The 17,202-nt window shown below is 39.8% G+C and overlaps 1 protein-coding gene across 1 annotated transcript in view; it reads left to right on the forward strand.

Annotated features, from left to right (window-relative positions):
- Positions 1 to 200: 200 nt before the first annotated feature.
- The window catches only part of LOC135466845 (fibroblast growth factor 18-like), a 71,912-nt gene continuing 54,910 nt past the window's right edge, over positions 201 to 17,202 (forward strand). The window contains exon 1 of the mRNA XM_064744584.1: positions 201 to 447. Coding sequence (XP_064600654.1) covers positions 425 to 447 — 23 coding nt within the window. The 5' untranslated portion in view covers positions 201 to 424. The remainder of the gene's footprint in view (positions 448 to 17,202) is intronic.

A 17,202-nucleotide genomic window follows, 5' to 3' on the forward strand; every position in this document is an offset into this window, starting at 1 on the left:
GGCACGTGACTCCCATGAATTACTCACGAGAAGTGCTTAGCCCTTTAACCGCCTCTGTTGCTAAAACCATGGTGAAAGTTTGGCTGCTGTCACGTCACCAGGCGAGGTTTTGTCGGTGGTGTAAAGTTTACCAGAACGCTGCGACGTAGTCTTAGATGATCAACGGCTACTGTTTTCTGGCAGTTCCTGTGTAGATTTCAAAGCCTGTATGAACTGCATCCCGTGAATTAAAATTACATATGAAGATGTACTCCACGTCAGACAAGACTAATCCAACGATCAATGTAAAACACGATCACTGGAAATTTGCTGTTTCCAGAGAAACCGTGTACTAACAAGGAAGCACATAGAATGTGTGATGATTGTTACATGTGTGATTTCAATTGACGCAATGTTGTAAATTCTACCCGGACGTCAACCGTGAATGCATTCTGGTGTCAATTCCAGGTATGTATACATACTGTATGCAGATGACAGGTAAATGTTATAACGTATATAATTAGAATTGTGTACATACATGCATACGTTTTGACGACTCTCTCGTATATATCAAGTGTGACCCTAGATGTAACTGGCACGTGTCAAAGTTTGACAGTATATGGCGTTGTATGAAATGTGATACAACAGCACGCATTTGATATGTCATATACTCCCTAACTAGTGACATTTTTCATTATTGTCATCAGGGAGAAAGGAAATATAAATGGAACCCACGCTTCGACCGATCAGGAACTTACTCCCCATAATGTGTGTCAGGGCAATAGTTTACTTATTTATTTGATTGGTGTTTTACGCCGTACTCAAGAGTATTTCACTTATACGACGGCAGCATTATGTAACAGTTTAATAGTTTCACTGGAATAATTGGTCCATATTGTTTAAGCATATATGATAGTTAATTGAGGGTGCATCTGGGTACATTTTTATACAAAGTTGTTGAGACATAGGTATGTTAACGTACTGTACTTGGAACGTGATGCGCTAAGGACTACATAAATGTGATTGAAATATAAGAACTGTAAGGCAGATTGTAAAGCGCGTACAGTGTATGTTTCTCTTTAATAGCTGATCTTGTACACCTAAAGTGCAGCTTCCTGCGACTTCTCCTTTACTGCTTATCCTAACAGGATACAAAACATATAGCGTTGGCCAGAAAAATGATGGAAGTTTTACTTAGCCTCCCACACCTTTCTTAAACTCGGCAATTCATTATAATACTCCTTTTGCACCAGTTGCTCCTCTGATACTTCAAACTATCAGCGGGAGTCGTCAGGGTGGCTCCATCTAACAGCTTCTGTTCATGTTTCTATTATTTGCATGCGCGTGTTCATTTGTGTGTGAGGTGCAATGTTAGATGTTCCAAGTGAAATCCCAGATATAAGTGCAATGCATCATTTCAACACCTGAACTGGGAAGATCATCGGCTCATGGGGGAATTCAGGTAGAGCTTTATATTTATATCTTCAATGCTTGCTTTAGCCGGCTGCCTTTTGGCACCACAATACCTCACGCATGGGTTGGGTGCATGCTTCAAAGCCCAATTATCCACTTCATTTCAGTATACTCGTCGCCAGCGCACATTTCACTTCCAAGATGTCATCTATAAACTTACTTAAACTCAGAAAAACATTTTTCTCAGTATTTATAGTGTCAGAATATATTGGTCTATAGACAATGCGGATTTTCTCAGCGCAGAGGTCACTGAGAGTTGAAGACTAAGTCTTCTCCGTCGAGGACATTTAACCAGGCATTGGACTGGATATCCAGTTTGCTAGCTCCAAGCATAGGTGAGATATTTGTCGTAAGTCTTGGATCTTTCGTCAGATGACTACTGATCGGGTTTAACACAAGCTCAACACACAATTATAGTTTTGCGGTATAACCGACAGTGTGTAGGGCCTTCAGTCTTGTTGTAGTATTTGAGTCATACAGTTTGTCCGTGTTTGAAATACACGCTTACAGGTAAAGCTGACATTGGACGTGACTTTTTCTTCTCTTGCCGCTAAAGACGATGTGTTTTGATGTTTGAGAACTGTCTTGGCAAGGTTAGTCTGTCTGTGCAAGGCTCTGTGGTAAACTATATGGTACTACCCCAGCCACAAATAAGCTCACCGTTTGTCACATTTGCAATCAAGTTAACAACTATTGTACTTTGTAATGTGACGCACTCAATATATATACATAAATATTCTCAGTACCAGCGAAACAGGCGGCTAAGCGCATATGTAGCGATATAGGTAAATAGATATGATTATTAGCAAGGGTCAAGGTTCGCTCGAGTTCAATAATTTATTAGTTCACAATCTCACGTGTTCATAAAAGAGCAAAAATACCTTGCAGTGCCTTCATGTCAGACACCTATGAGAAATCGTGCCATTTTTATTTTCTTTTTTTAGGTTTATTTACTGTATATAACAGTTGTGACAAAGCTGACGTATGTACCCTGTGCACAGTTGTAACACTGTCATCTGAAACGCTGTAGACCTATACAGGCTGCAGCACGTCACGCCATGTTATAATTTATTACCAGCATGCAGTTGACCTATATGTAAACTCTTCCCTTATGCCGTTGCTCTTTGTGTTTTATGTGACATATTTACAGCTAAATATTCACCAGCAAATGTCAAACGTTCAGTAGATTGTCTGCACCATTAGATGGCACCACGCAAAACAAGCAGCAAACTGGCCTAAAACATGTACGTTGCATCAGAGTAATGCAAGGCCAATATACTGACAACCACTACAAATCTGTCAACCACTGAGTATTCAACACACTGTGGACACTCATCTCAGGCATGCTTCCGCCTCATGTGTATGTTTTAACAAGATTACCATGGTGAAAACAAGACTGGGATAGGTAGGGAGTACACTGACTGAGCTCCTTCATTTGGGTGGAGACGGCTTTACCAAAGCAGGGTTCGAACTCACAACAAGCATATCGGAGTTCGCAACTTGGAGGACCAGTGTATTTATCCAGGACAAAATTACGAACGATTTATATGAGCTTAGTTCCAATACTCTGAAGAGACCGGATTCCACCCTTCCGGTCTGGCATTATAAGGAAGTCGTACGACTCCAGAATTGGATTGTTTTTTCCTACTCTCTATCTCATTAACCTCCATGCCAGTTCCCGGGTGAACACGTCCAAAAGTCAACAACTTTTAAGTATATAGTCTCCCTGATCGGATCAGGGTAGCTTAGAAGCTGGTCATAGACTTCAGCTATTCCGTTGAGTTCGGCTGATGCTGGATTTAAATGACTATTATTTATTTATTTAATTATTTATTAGATAATTATTCATTTCTCCAAACAAACCACTTTTTGACGATAGATTGTGGTCTTGTAGTCGTAAGGACAGGCAAAGGGTCTTCACTAACCGATGGATCTAATGGTTTTTGTCAGAACATCCTAAAACAGGATCACTCCTAATCGATTACTTGAAACATTACACATGACCACCATATAGGATATCCATATAGGAGCTGCTTTGGTCACGTCATATGCTTTAAAACATTGAAGTTCGTGTTTTATCATGTTATATTTTAATTAAAAGTTTTTTTTAAAAGAATAAAGTTTTTCCTGAATATTTGGGGCATTCAGATGAAGGGAATCTATTTGTATTACTTACGGTCGTGATCGCTACCTACAGCAAATATTGTGGAGAATCTCTCACACTAAAACAACATTCAGCACAAACCAACAGAGAACTATGATAGTATATGAAGCAGGAAAGTATTACATTGTCGTGGTAAGCAGAAATAGCCAACATTTTCAACGATGGTGCGAAGACTCAAGGTATGCTCTTCGAGCGTTCAACACGACGTGGTCTCTCCAGATCGTGTACCATACTGGTTGACAAATTACTGTTTATCCGAAATGTTTATCTTAGTTGCGTTTTAGTTCAACTTGTCGATTTTAATCAACACAATGCAGATACTGTCTTTATCACCTTGTTAAGCAAAATTAGACACAATGGTAAAGCAGAGAGCCATTCCCGAAACTCTGTGCACATTTAACCAAGAGATTTATTCTCATTATAAACTTTAAGAAACTTAGAAGGAGCATCCTACAAAATAAACACCTCTCAAAACAGGATCTTAGAAAGAAGCGAGATGTGTCACGCAAATATCATATACCGGATCCCTTCAATACAGTTCAATGCAAATAATTAAAATTAATCCTTAATTAATACAAAACTGAAACCATTTATATTCCACAAAAAAGTCGTGACATGAACCGTATGTCGTCTTTGTACAGATAAGTAAAATGTAGTGTCTGCAATCCAGTATACATGTATATATAAATAAATATTGCCTTGACCCTATTTTGAACTGTTTATTTAAAAGATACGACTAAATCAGGCATCGGTAGGCGCATAGTTTTGTACAAAGATAGAATTGCATAAATTTATCTCTTTCTCAATAATATTTCGTCGACGGTATTACATGAAGGGTGGGACCCTGTTTGATCTAAGTGTCTAAGAGTCAAAGTGTGAGCACTCGCACGTCCATTCACTTGATGACGAACGCCACTTTTACTGCCAGCAGTCATGTCCACCCAGGAAATGTCCACGTAAAGAACTCAAGGATTTGTCATTGCTACAATCGAAGTAGTCCTAATAAATTTTAGGTAAGCGTATTATGTTGCTATATCTTGGTTGTATTTTGGCATTGGTTGTATGATGTGAAGTGTGGACTAGTCGGGTTCCGGACTGTAGGCGTCAAATGCTGCGATACGCCACCTGTGTCAGTCTTCACCTGTCCGCCTCCAGACAGGCTTCATTTTACGTCATTTTGTAAGTGTTTACACCGTCTTATCTTTGCAGAGTATAATGTATGAAGACTTTGTCGAGATAATGTTTTGATACTAACTGTAACATAAACGTTATTCCCAAAAAACACCTGTGACAACTTGCGCGAAACTTATAGAATAGTGTAATCTACTAGGTGTACTTTGCGAGGTAGATTTGCAAGTTGGGAGGGGGAACAAAAGGTTAAGTTGCTCGCTTGGTCATACGAGATGTGGGCTCAACCCCATTCTCGTATAGGCAATTCACAAGGTTCTCTTGCTTCCCTTGCCCCTCGACGCCAATCAGCAGCCGACAGTGCTCTCTTGCGCTGTATTACGTAAAGTTGGTTCTAAACCGTTCGTTCTATAAGAATATGACGCATATCACACCTGGGAAGGTTCACCAGAAGCTTGTTTAAGGTGGCTGGTTTACTCCGAGCAGTCTGGTTTCACCCGCAAAATCTGTCGCCATCTTGAACCGCACTCAGAAATGCTTGAGGGTGGCGTTAGATAACGATCAAAAACGAATTATGAGAGGTACGCTACGATGATCCAGGAGGTGTCGTTGTGTGTCATTTTGAATGACATTTCTGTTATTAATTTCTCTATAAATTGTATAGCAAGCTACAGTTTCCTGTAATAATACTGTAAGTCTACCTTCATACACATTCGCATAACATGTATAGTAAAATATTAAACGTCGATAAGTCAAATGCATTAAGAGTAAGGTTAGCTCTTATAACATGTATTTGAGAGTTTCGATATTTACCTACTTCGTATAATTGTATTAACAGGTATAATATTACAGATTGTGGATTGGAAATGGCGTGCTAAATTGAACAAGTAAAATATAGGTAAAGGCCAGTGTTATAACATGCAATACGCGAGCGTCAACCCCCAATACTCGTATACAACTCGTAAATCAGGTGCCGATGGTCATGGGTCTAACCTACGCTCTGGCCAGTTTCCTCCCACCATAATGTTGGCTGCCATCGAATAAGTAACCACAATGTTGGCCTTCATAATTCCAAGACAACAACATGGAGAGTAAAACTAAAATAGCGACGGCAGTATGATAGGTAGCAAATGCCCACACGTAACCGCACTAACAGGGCCACTTGTCAGCCTGTCTCAGTTTTATTGTAACTGTTCATGTTCATGAAAAAAGGAAAGATTTCTCTTTTGAAGCTGTAAATTATCTGTATTTGGATTGTAATATACCAAAATGGATGCATTTGGCCGATATATATGTCGCTGCTTTTAGCATTTGCTAGATTCTGTGTAAAATGTGAAGATTTTAATCTAAGCCACATGCTCTTGATTAATAGTTTGTCAGACGCCTTCTTTCTAAGTTTCTGAAATTCTACATTTACAAACCTTTTATGGGCAGATGTGAACAGAGGCCTCGGGATCTCTGGTGATCTATGCCATAGTGGTATCTGACTCCGATTAACTCTGAACTGAAATAGACAACCATGTTAAGTACACCAACATGATGCTTGTATGAACAGTCGCAATCTAAGCACCACTGAAATACTTATATTTGTGTTCTACCAGGAAATTAACTACGGACTACAAGTTTTAAATTTAAACTGGATGTATGCCTAGAATATTGACTGTCTGCCCTGTATCATTGAACGCTGATGACTGCTTCTGCCTCACATGTCACAAGTATATATCATTCCTTACATATTTCTTTGGGAAATGGTGTTTTGAGTTGTTTTGGAATTTAGTTTAGTCCCTGAATTAGATCCAGATGAAATACTAATGTATGCAGGTGTCTCAGTCCCACTTTATCTGCAACTGTTCATAAAAGCGCCATGCTGATGCCTATACATGGAAGCCTATACATGCCCTAGTGCAGGGTTCAGCGGAAATAGGTACGGCTATTATGCAGATTACCAAAGATCCAGAACACTCATGTCCAGATTTGATACTGACCTGCGGTTTATATAATTGTATAAACAAATATACTATTACAAATGTTGGCTATGAGATGGGGCGACTTCTTCGAGTTTCTTCCCGACCTTACCCTGGCCTGTCAGAAGCACAAAATGTATGGATGTATGCTCATGTACTCATGGCATGATTGATTTCTCTGTAGCCGCATGGCGAGCAGTTGAAATTACCTGTAAAAGGGTTTAGCTGTGGCATGTGTTTGAAGTTCTGTAGCGCCTTGTTTTGGGGTGAGCTGGAGGAGGCAGGGAGAGAGGTAAGGGACAAAAACATAAGCCAGGTTTGTTTCCAGACGAGGCCTTCCTGGGTCGTTTTGGGCCAGACACATACAAACCAGACGAAGTCGTAAGTCTCACTAATTACTCCGACAGATCAAAGCAACCGCTTTACCCACCTATTTTAATTGAAGACAACTTGGTTACACTGAGGTAGAAGAAATGTAATTATTGCGCGAGACGGGGATTCGTACATTTTAAAGATGAGCTGTAGGCTTCTTTGAAACCATATTTTTCTCTGTCTTAAAATATCCACCTGTTGTTAAATATAGACAGTGGATGTCTGGTGTGAGTTGAAACCATTCCAAACGCCGAACCCGACACTGGGGTTATCAGGGGCTACTTGCCGGCTTGTCATATTTAATGTTGTATCAGTTAATGCCATGTGATGTACCAAACAACACAGCTCTTTATCCACTAATCACCCACTTGATGTAATCCGTTAAGCACGTCGAAATGAAACAAACAGCAGCCGCTGTGCTTGTTCTTTGGGTGGAGCTTACAATCGCTTGTGAAAAAAACATGTTGTCTCAAGTTGTCTCATAACTAAGGGGAGATGCTTATTCCATCGTACTAATGACTAATATATTAAACGAGTAAAGACTGAACGTAAAGACATAGATATTTACTATTCCAGGTTTGTTACACTTGCATTCTAAGGATGGCTTCTTTTTGTAGTATTTTAAAGTATCCCAGTTACGTGCATAAACGCCATGGTTTACCCATCGCGATTCAGGTATCATACACGACAGAGTTAGTGCTTGAGAAAAATGGCCATATTAATTCTCGTGCTATTTATTTATTTATTTTTGTATTATATATTTATTTATTTATTTTAAAGAAGTGAACTCTGTCGTCTCACTTGGACCATTCCCACAGATTAAACACTGACGACTAAAGACGGCACGGTATAAGCTTCCTTTATGACGTATGCATTGATAATGATATCTACTGAGTTTGTTATTCTTACCGTGTAGCTAGTAATTGGTGGAGTATTTGTATTGTAAATCGCCTATAGGTCGTCATGGATCTTGTGAGTGAGAGACGCATTCTTCACATAGACTGACGTATGTATAGCAGGGCCAACCAACCTAGTGACATTTATCACTGTTATATACCTCTACAGGGTAGCCATGGTCGTGCTGCTCTTGTTCTAGCCTGTAGGTTACTCCTTCTGGGAGCTGGACTTCATTGTGGCCCACTATCATCCATTGCTAAGTCATAGTCATTACATTTGGTAACTAATTGTGAGCGCTGGCTCAGCCAATCTGCTGGGCTTTTATATTAAATGCAGGTATCAGTATTGAAGTTCCTCCCATCTGACCTTCAACAGATCTGCACAATTACCACTTGTTGTGGCTTAGCTCTACAAGCTTTAGTCCCACCAACAGCGGCTTGAAATGGGTCGCTTAGTGCATAGGGAATGAAACGTTGACTAGGGGATTTTAGTACTGCTAAGTGCCCCGACTTGGCTTTTTAACAGCCCTCACAAATCTCGCCTGGCAGAGATATTTTCAGAAGGTTTGTGAAGTTTCACTGAAATGAGGAAGGCCAGCACGTCTTGAATGTTCTACAAGTTAAGTAGGAAGGCAGCAGGGAGACGTGCAACTCTGAACAAACAACTGGCGAACACAAACTACTTTTTCTGAGCAAATTTAACTGATAAAAATGGTTTTGATATCCAAAACAATATGCAATATAAAGTTAAATCCCTTAGCAACTTTTGTCAAGAGAATAAAATTTTCTAACCGTTAACGGATGTTTATTAGTTGTTTTCGGTATTTTGGATTTGTGCTGCAGCATAATGCTCCAATTTGCATTAAATTCAGAAATCTATAGACAAGGTATTAATCATACAGCTGTCGTATAAAAGCTTAAACTTTTGCTTCTAATAACATGCTACATGGTCCTTTCCAGTTCGGATCCATTTGCCTGGGACGTATAAGTCGTGATTTTGCTGTTTATAGTTGATATAAACAATAACTACCAGTTCTGGAATTCTCGAAGAACGCGCTACAACATATGACTGAAAAAAGTTTCCTCAATCATTTTCACCAGATCAGCCGGACAGAAATATATACTGAATGCTAATTAACTGCCAGAAACAGTTGGTATAGATAAAGAGAAACAGTCAAAACTGAAGACGCTTGGTCAGTGATAAAAGTAAACATCCATCGGATCGCAACATTCCATGTCCACTTAAACTGTATATTAAAATATCTTCATCTATTCTTAAATCTTTTATTAAAATTAAACACATTTAACAATTTGAATGGAAAGGTGAACTTAACGATATTTATACGTTTATCTTGTTGGATGACATGAAAAATACCTTTCCTGTCTAAAACTGTTTTTTGAGCTGGATCATATGATGCATATTGGATGAGATAATTTACCAGGAAATACATGTCAAACTTAAACAAAAAGCGCTATGAGCTGTGTCAGTATGGCCCAAAAATATGGTGACTGATGACCATAACTTTATTTTTATGTAGTTCATCTATTCTAACGTTGATTGCATTTCATGAGATATTTGAAGTTTGATGTACTTTGTCCAGATGTTCGAGGTTTTTTTTTTTTTTTGACCATCTTCCTGCCCGATCGCCACTCTTGACTGCGGTCAAGTCGTATGTGTAGCTAGGTTTTTCGTACGTTCAAATTATTTATCAAGCTAAGCCTGTTGTTTGCCATAAGATCTGTGGGAGGACGGCGGGAAGGTGTCGTCCTCACAAGCGCTACTAAGTTGAGGAGATCGACCTTTTAACCCTGGACGGATCAGATATAGAGCCCTGTGACGGTCTCTGTCTCGGACATGAAGCAAATGTCGGGGGATGTTTGCTTTTCCATGTCTGGGACGGGCTAGTTGTGTGCTGACAGAGATCATCTGAACCAGGTTCAACAATGATCAGTGTGGAAGGCGGGAACTCACGGAGTGAAAAATGTACCTTTTCGTGTCCAATATGTAGCAATATGTTTTCCTGGCTCGGTAGTATTAATTCATCAATCGATCAATTTTTATTTTATTTTTTTAACATAAATCAGTTTTAACCGCTAACTCATTTATTCATTCATTGAATGAGCCGGTCAACCAGTCAGTCCTTCAGATAGTCATTCGATCATTTTGTAAAGTGAATAAAGTGAAATTGCCAGACAACGTCCATTATGTCAACAAATCACCTACATTGTATGTACTGTTAACACCGATGTTTAGAAACCATTCATAGATATATAATTAAATACCACCAATATCACCTTCCTCTAGTATGTACCTTAACACCTATTTAATGTATATTTTATCGTTTTATCTGCAAGGGTCCGAGTTAAGGTTATCTAGTATTTGTTTAAACATGTAATCTATTGCTGATTATCGGGTAGTTATGCGGTCAGATAACAACGTCTAACAAACCTCTCTACCTGTTAATGGCTAACCTGATCTTAATACTGATCGTCAGGTAGTGGATCGAGATAGCGGTGACAGATTATCACCGAATTAGTATAGCCACAGGCCAGCAGACCAGTCTATGTGCTATCAGCTCCTCAACGACAGAGCCTCAATCAGTGTAGATGAAAGTCATCGTGTAACGGAGTATTTCGTATTGTTATAGTCGTATACTCTTATGTAACAAATACTTTCTGGCTGTATTTGTTTATATGGAGAAACTAAGCCCAGCTGAGAGATTCTCTTAATAGTCCAACCTATAAGGGTATTAAGATACGACATTATTTTTTGGCTTGCTAATAGTTATTCGTTTATAACTCTATGGAAGTGACAGTCACAACTTCTACAATAAACAAAATCTTTGTGGTGTAGGATTTTGCAGAACTTTGAGAATTGTTGCTTCGGAAGAAGATGATAGCTTATATGCACGTCTGTGAAACTGTCACAAAAGCTGTGATCTAGACGTCAGAACAATTTCATATACAATATACCGTTCACCAAGACGGACGTTCCAGGTCATTTCTAAAATCTGCACTGCAGACTAAGCTACTACCTAATGCAGAAATGTTCGAGGTGACCATCTACATTTACCATACGGAATGAGAGGTAGACATGTCACGGTTATGCACCCCTTGAGCCCGTTTCACGAAGCAGTCGTGACTTGACATAACGTCCAAGACAATAGTGAATATAATGGATAATACAAAAGACACCATCGAAGACGTAAGTTGCCATGCCAAAGCGCTTGATGCACCGTTGGCAGTTACCATGGTAGTTACGCACATATGTGACTTGCGCCTGGCGTATTGCGCATGACAACATAGGCCTTGAGGGAATTTATGCGTCGAAACAGACATTCGTATACCAACCGCCAGGTCAAGACGACGTTTAACACGAACTACCAAAGAACTAGGAAAGTATAAAAAGTATGAAAATAGGACTGAATCAGGCAAAAGGAAGCAACAAAAGTCAGTTTTTACTGATGTTGGACACCATTGATAATACACTTAATGTCACGTTGCGACATATTTGCTTACCACGGTTTCGTACGCGCAACGAAACAGGCTGTATTGTGAAACAGGCTCTTGATCAGTGACCACCATTATCTGTCTACGTTTTGTTAATTTTACATATCTACATTCGATAGCAACGAAATGATAAAAAAATGAACGCTCTCATATTTATACACATTTTAAGTGCCGGTATCAGCATGGAAGTTGCTATTAAAGTTGTGTATATTCGTCTTTAGATGCTGTAACTTTGGGAAACTGCTTCAACCAACACGCTGTCACCATTTTTAAAAACATAAAATAAAACTTGATGGGATACATCCTCTCATTGAAGTGTCCTTAAAAGTCGTGCATGAAAATAACCACGGTCCGATGTTTGTTAAGAGTCCGTTGGGTGGAGAAGAAGATGGCGAGCGGGATGCAGGTGACTTGAGTCATCGCCACTCACTCCCACTCTCTTCTTAAATCCTCTACAACCGTGAACTGAAAGTGCAGACCGGCTGTGCTCTCTGGAAAGCAGATAAGGAGCAAAGTATAGCCTCATATTAAAATACCTTCTTCTATTTATCGTGTATGTTCTCACAGCTCTTCAGTGTGTACTACTATGTCCATGTTCTGGTTGTGATGACGCATCTAAATAGTTCGGCGCCGAGGATACACGGACAGTTCATGGAAATAGCCTAGGGAGTTGAACAAACGTGTGTCCATATCACAGCGTAGCGATGTGAGGTTTGAATGACGTGGTTGTTGTGCCGTGGGTGGCGTATTAACGTGGCTTTGTAGACCCTGATTTGTGTATCATCCCGTTTCTAAATATATGTATATGAAATTGGAGGGTTTTCGTGGCTATTTTAGAGTATGAAAACGTCCTTAAGCAGTCACCGGGCGCCGATTTAGTAGTTAGTTGTACCCTTTGCATGGCGAATAAATACTCGAAGCATTTCTCGTAAAAGGGCACTTGTTTAATCACTAAGATGATGTCATAGTTACCTCTACAAATTGTGAATACATGGGGTTCAGTGTGTTTCGTTGTTGTGGGTCTAGTTGTTCGAGACTGTATTACCTAATACTGATATTAAATCACATTTTATATCTAAATTTTAGCCCAACTCAGCAGCCAATGCAGTTCTTCAAAGTCAAAGTACAACAGCAGCAGTTTCAGTTTATACTGAATATACTGGTACACAATTTTTTAGGCTAACTGCAAAATTGAAGACTTGGCTTATGGTGAAAACTAGTATTACGTCTTAAACCAGTTTTGAACAACCTGGTCCTGATGAAATAATTAAGATTCGATGAAATGGAGATGCGACAGTGTATAGGCCTATTTCGCATGTTTTGTATCGCACATTGTTTCGTTTACCTGATCATGTATAAGCTTGGCTATATTTGATCAAAGCAGCAAGGGCCTGTACACTACGAGGCTAGTCTTAGCTTTTTCCAGAATGGGGTTTCAGATGTAGGAAGAATAGCATTTTTGACAAATGTGCTGCCAAAGCATAAAGGAGGCCACTAGTGGATCTTTTCAAAGGACTATAGAGTGCAGGCTTAAGTGTTGCAATCAAGGTGAATGGCGGCGAGAGAAGTTTATCTGATGTTTTGAGTCTATGTGTTTTAATTTATCAATCTCTCACACCGAACGATTTCACTGGTCATCCAATTCTTCCACCGTATCATTAAAGTCTGTGCTTATCTTTATAGGTCCATTTGTCATGGACAAAGATACCACCTACCATGTCTTATTAAGTTACTGTGAAGTGAAATACACACGTGATTTTCTCGTAAGTGACCCTCGCCAAGTAAACCCTATGTTTGGTACTTTGGGTGGGCTTAGTTTTAATACGCCACTGATACTACAGTCACGTTGTGTTGAACCGCTGAATCATAATGATTTGTTTATGTGATTTATGCACGACGTAGAGATTATTGCCATTTCTTCTCCAAATTTAGACCACTGCCTTTTCTAGTATTTACGTTAGACCTACTCAGTGCACTCAAGTAAGCGTTCTCTGCGTGGGGCAATAGTCGACCGTCAGACGGAAGAGCTTGTTGAGGCCCTAAAGTGGAAATGTAAATACAAGTGCTTAGCTTTGCTTGGGGCACCCATCTGGCTATTTCCATCACGGATGTCTATTTAGGGAACTATTGGTTGAACACCGGTCGATTAAATCGATCGTTTTACCGACTTATTTATCAACGTGCTCATGTATAGAAATATCAGAGCATACGGTCAAAGATTCGATATATATTTATTAATTCAGAGTGATCTCCCTTCAATTGGACATTCCCGTTTATCCGATTTCGTATCGATCGATTCTGTTTTGTCAGCAAAGGCAGCTGTAAGGCACGGTAAAATGTTCAAAGGGAGCTTCTAAAGGTAAAATGAAAAACATGGTACTTCTCAGGTGCATACTTGACTTGATAACATAACACAGAGACAGGCATGTTTAATTATAAGTATAAATAAAGTTTTAGGCGTGAACTAACTTATTGATGACGGTTTCTATCACGAAGACTAGTCCAAATATTCCGTGTCGATTTCGCATACTACCATGTGTTTGTTCAGCTCTGGTACCCAAGGAACCGAAGTCAAGGAAATGTAACCTCGAAGTTAGAAAAAAGGCGGGATTCATCTGAAGCATGAACAAAATCCACGACATACATTTTGGCAATAATGGGTGAGACACTAATGTCACATATATCGTAATTCTCTCTGTGAAGGTTTGTCAGCCCATTAGCCAACCACCACTTACATGTACCTATATTGAAGCAGGATAGGTTTATGTGAGAACTAATGTATTTCATAAAGATTTGTGATGATAGTGTATGTACACAGAGTCGCCCGCTACATAACACAACAATAATCACTATATTATTATCATGTCGTACAAATCAATCTCCACAATGACACAAGCACTCTCGTTCTTTACCGTACAAGTATATATTTGGATTCAAATTTCAACAGCAAAATACTGGAGTCATCCGCAATCATAGTAAATCAGAAAGTATATCCACTATCAATTACAGAAATAGCCGGTCGCCTGTATAGAAGTAGATAAAGACTTCATTGTTTAACCTACATGAGGTTAATGGCCTGTTATACCTTCATATCCCGCACCTCGATTTGGTTTACACTCTATTTAGTCTCCCTTGATCTGAATGATGCTCAGGTTTAGTAGACTTACGACAGTGATTGCATAACTTTTTAATCAATTTTAATAGTAGATTTCTTGCAGAAAATGCTCATGCCAACATGTCTGTGTGCCTGTTTTTTCTCTCTGTTATCCCGATAAAAGGGTGAAAACAATAAGAAAATTTGTATATTGTAGTTTTTGACTCGGTCTTAATAGATGGTCTGTTTTCGGTTTCTAGTGTCTAGTGGTAGAAGTGATAGATTTTATCTTGGATGTAAATAGATGTGAATGCGTTGTACAGGTCAAAGTTTGATTCTTTTTACCTTTGAGAGGCCGAACCTAAGCGAGAGGTTCCCGGTGTATAATCTAAAGCGACGACAAACGGACATGCCTGAAAACCACTTGTCACGACCGGTAACTAGGGTTTTGATTGAATGATACCGAACAGCACCGGTACGACGCGCAGGTCAGAGGTCGCGGCGGCGCAGGCGTGAGAACCAAGGGATGGCTTCATTCATGGACCTCACCTGTTACGTGTAGGCTCACACCCGCCAAAAAAGCCCCTTTCACATCGGTTACGTCCTGCATTTCGTTGTTTGTTAAAGACGGTGGTAGGTCATGGTGTGTTATTGTGCAATGTATACACAAATTGATATAATATCCTCACGATATACCTTAAATTTACAATTGATTGCATATATTGGAAATTCCCATTCACCTCAGTCTCTCACTCTTGCCCAATACCAGACGAAACCACAAACCCTGTTCCGGATTTCCAGCTAACATCTTTATCTCCGACATCCTGTAGTGTATCTATTATAATGTAGATTATACTTCCTTCTCCAAAGACATGTTCAAACATGCAGCGACAAACAACATTTCTGCGTGGCCATGCGGTTGAAATCGTTTATAACAATCGAATTATACTATAGACGTTTGTTGATGGTTTAGTCATTTGGTGGATGCTGCATTCTATATAGCCAATAGAACATGTAAATCTTATTTAATGTTAGCGACGAATACGAATTTGAATAACCGTATAAAGAGACAAGTAAGCAGCCAGTAGTCGTGATTCATTTTCTTTCAGTCATCCCTATATGTAGCTTCCTTCTCGAATATTGAGTGTTAACCAGTCATTCAGTCAGCCCAATATGTAGGTCCTTCTCCAGTACTAAGTATTAACCTGTCATTCAGTTAGCCCTATATGTAGCTTCATTCTCCAGTACTGAGTGTTAACAAGTGATTCAGTCAGCCCTGTATGTAGCTTCGTTCTCAAAGACTGAGTGTTAACCAGTCATTCAGTCAGCCGTTTATGTAGCTTCGTTCTCCAGTACTAAGTATTAACCTGTCATTCAGTTAGCCCTGTATGTAACTTTGTTCTCAAGTACTGAGTGTTAACCAGTCATTCAGTCAGCCCTGTATGTGGCTTCGTTCGCAAGTACTGAGAAAACCAGTCATTCAGTCAGCCCTATATGTGGCTTCATTCTCCAGTACTGCATGTTAACCAGTCATTCAGTCAGCCCTATATGTAGCTTCGTTCTCAAAGACTGAGTGTTAACCAGTCATTCAGTCAGCCCTGTATGTGGCTTCGTTCGCAAGTACTGAGTGAGCCAGTCATTCAGTCAGCCCTATATGTGGCTTCATTCTCCAGTACTGCATGTTAACCAGTCATTCAGTCAGTCCTATATGTAGCTTCGTTCTCTAGTACTGGGTGTTAACTAGTCATTCAGTCAGCCCTATATGTAACTTCGTTTTCCAGTACTGAGTGTTAACCAGTCATTCAGTCAGCCCTGTATGTGGCTTCATTCTCAAGTATTGAATGTTAACCAGTCATTCAGTCAGTCCTATATGTAGCTTCGTTCTCCAGTGCTGAGTGTTAACCAGTCATTCAGTCAGTCCTATATGTAGCTTCGTTCTCCAGTGCTGAGTGTTAACCAGTCATTCAGTCTGCCCTATATGTGGCTACATTCCCAAGTACTGAGTGTTAACCAGTCATTCAGTCTGCCCTATATGTGGCTACATTCTCAAGTACTGAGTGTTAACCAGTCATTCAGTCAGCCCTATATGTAGCTTCGTTCTCCAGTACTGAGTTTTAACCAGTCATTCAGTCAGTCCAATATGTAGCTTTGTTCTCAAGTACTGAGTGTTAACCAGTCATTCAGTCAGCCCTATATGTAGCTTCGTTCTAGAGTACTGAGTGTTAACCAGTCATTCAGTTAGCCCTATATGTAGGTCCTTCTCCAGTACTGAGTGAACCAGTCATTCAGTTAGCTCAATATGTAGCTTCGTTCTCAAGTACTGAGTGAATCAGTCATTCAGTTAGCCCTATATGTAGCTTTGTTCTCAACTACTCACATACTGACACAACTACACACTCACTCAGTTACTCACCGGCTCATGTACACTCTGGCACCCACTCTCCGAGTCACAGGCGCACTCACGCATCCATTTTCTCACTAACACTCACTCAACCTTCCATGCACTCATTCATTCACGCACATATATACTAGTACTTACTCACCGGTTTACAGACGCATTCACACACTTGTTCACTGTGGATAGATGAGTTCAGAAGCCAAGCCTTTTATATCTAGTTACCT

The sequence above is a fragment of the Liolophura sinensis genome, chromosome 6 (genome assembly GCF_032854445.1).
Source record: "Liolophura sinensis isolate JHLJ2023 chromosome 6, CUHK_Ljap_v2, whole genome shotgun sequence".
NCBI classification, from domain to species: domain Eukaryota; kingdom Metazoa; phylum Mollusca; class Polyplacophora; order Chitonida; family Chitonidae; genus Liolophura; species Liolophura sinensis.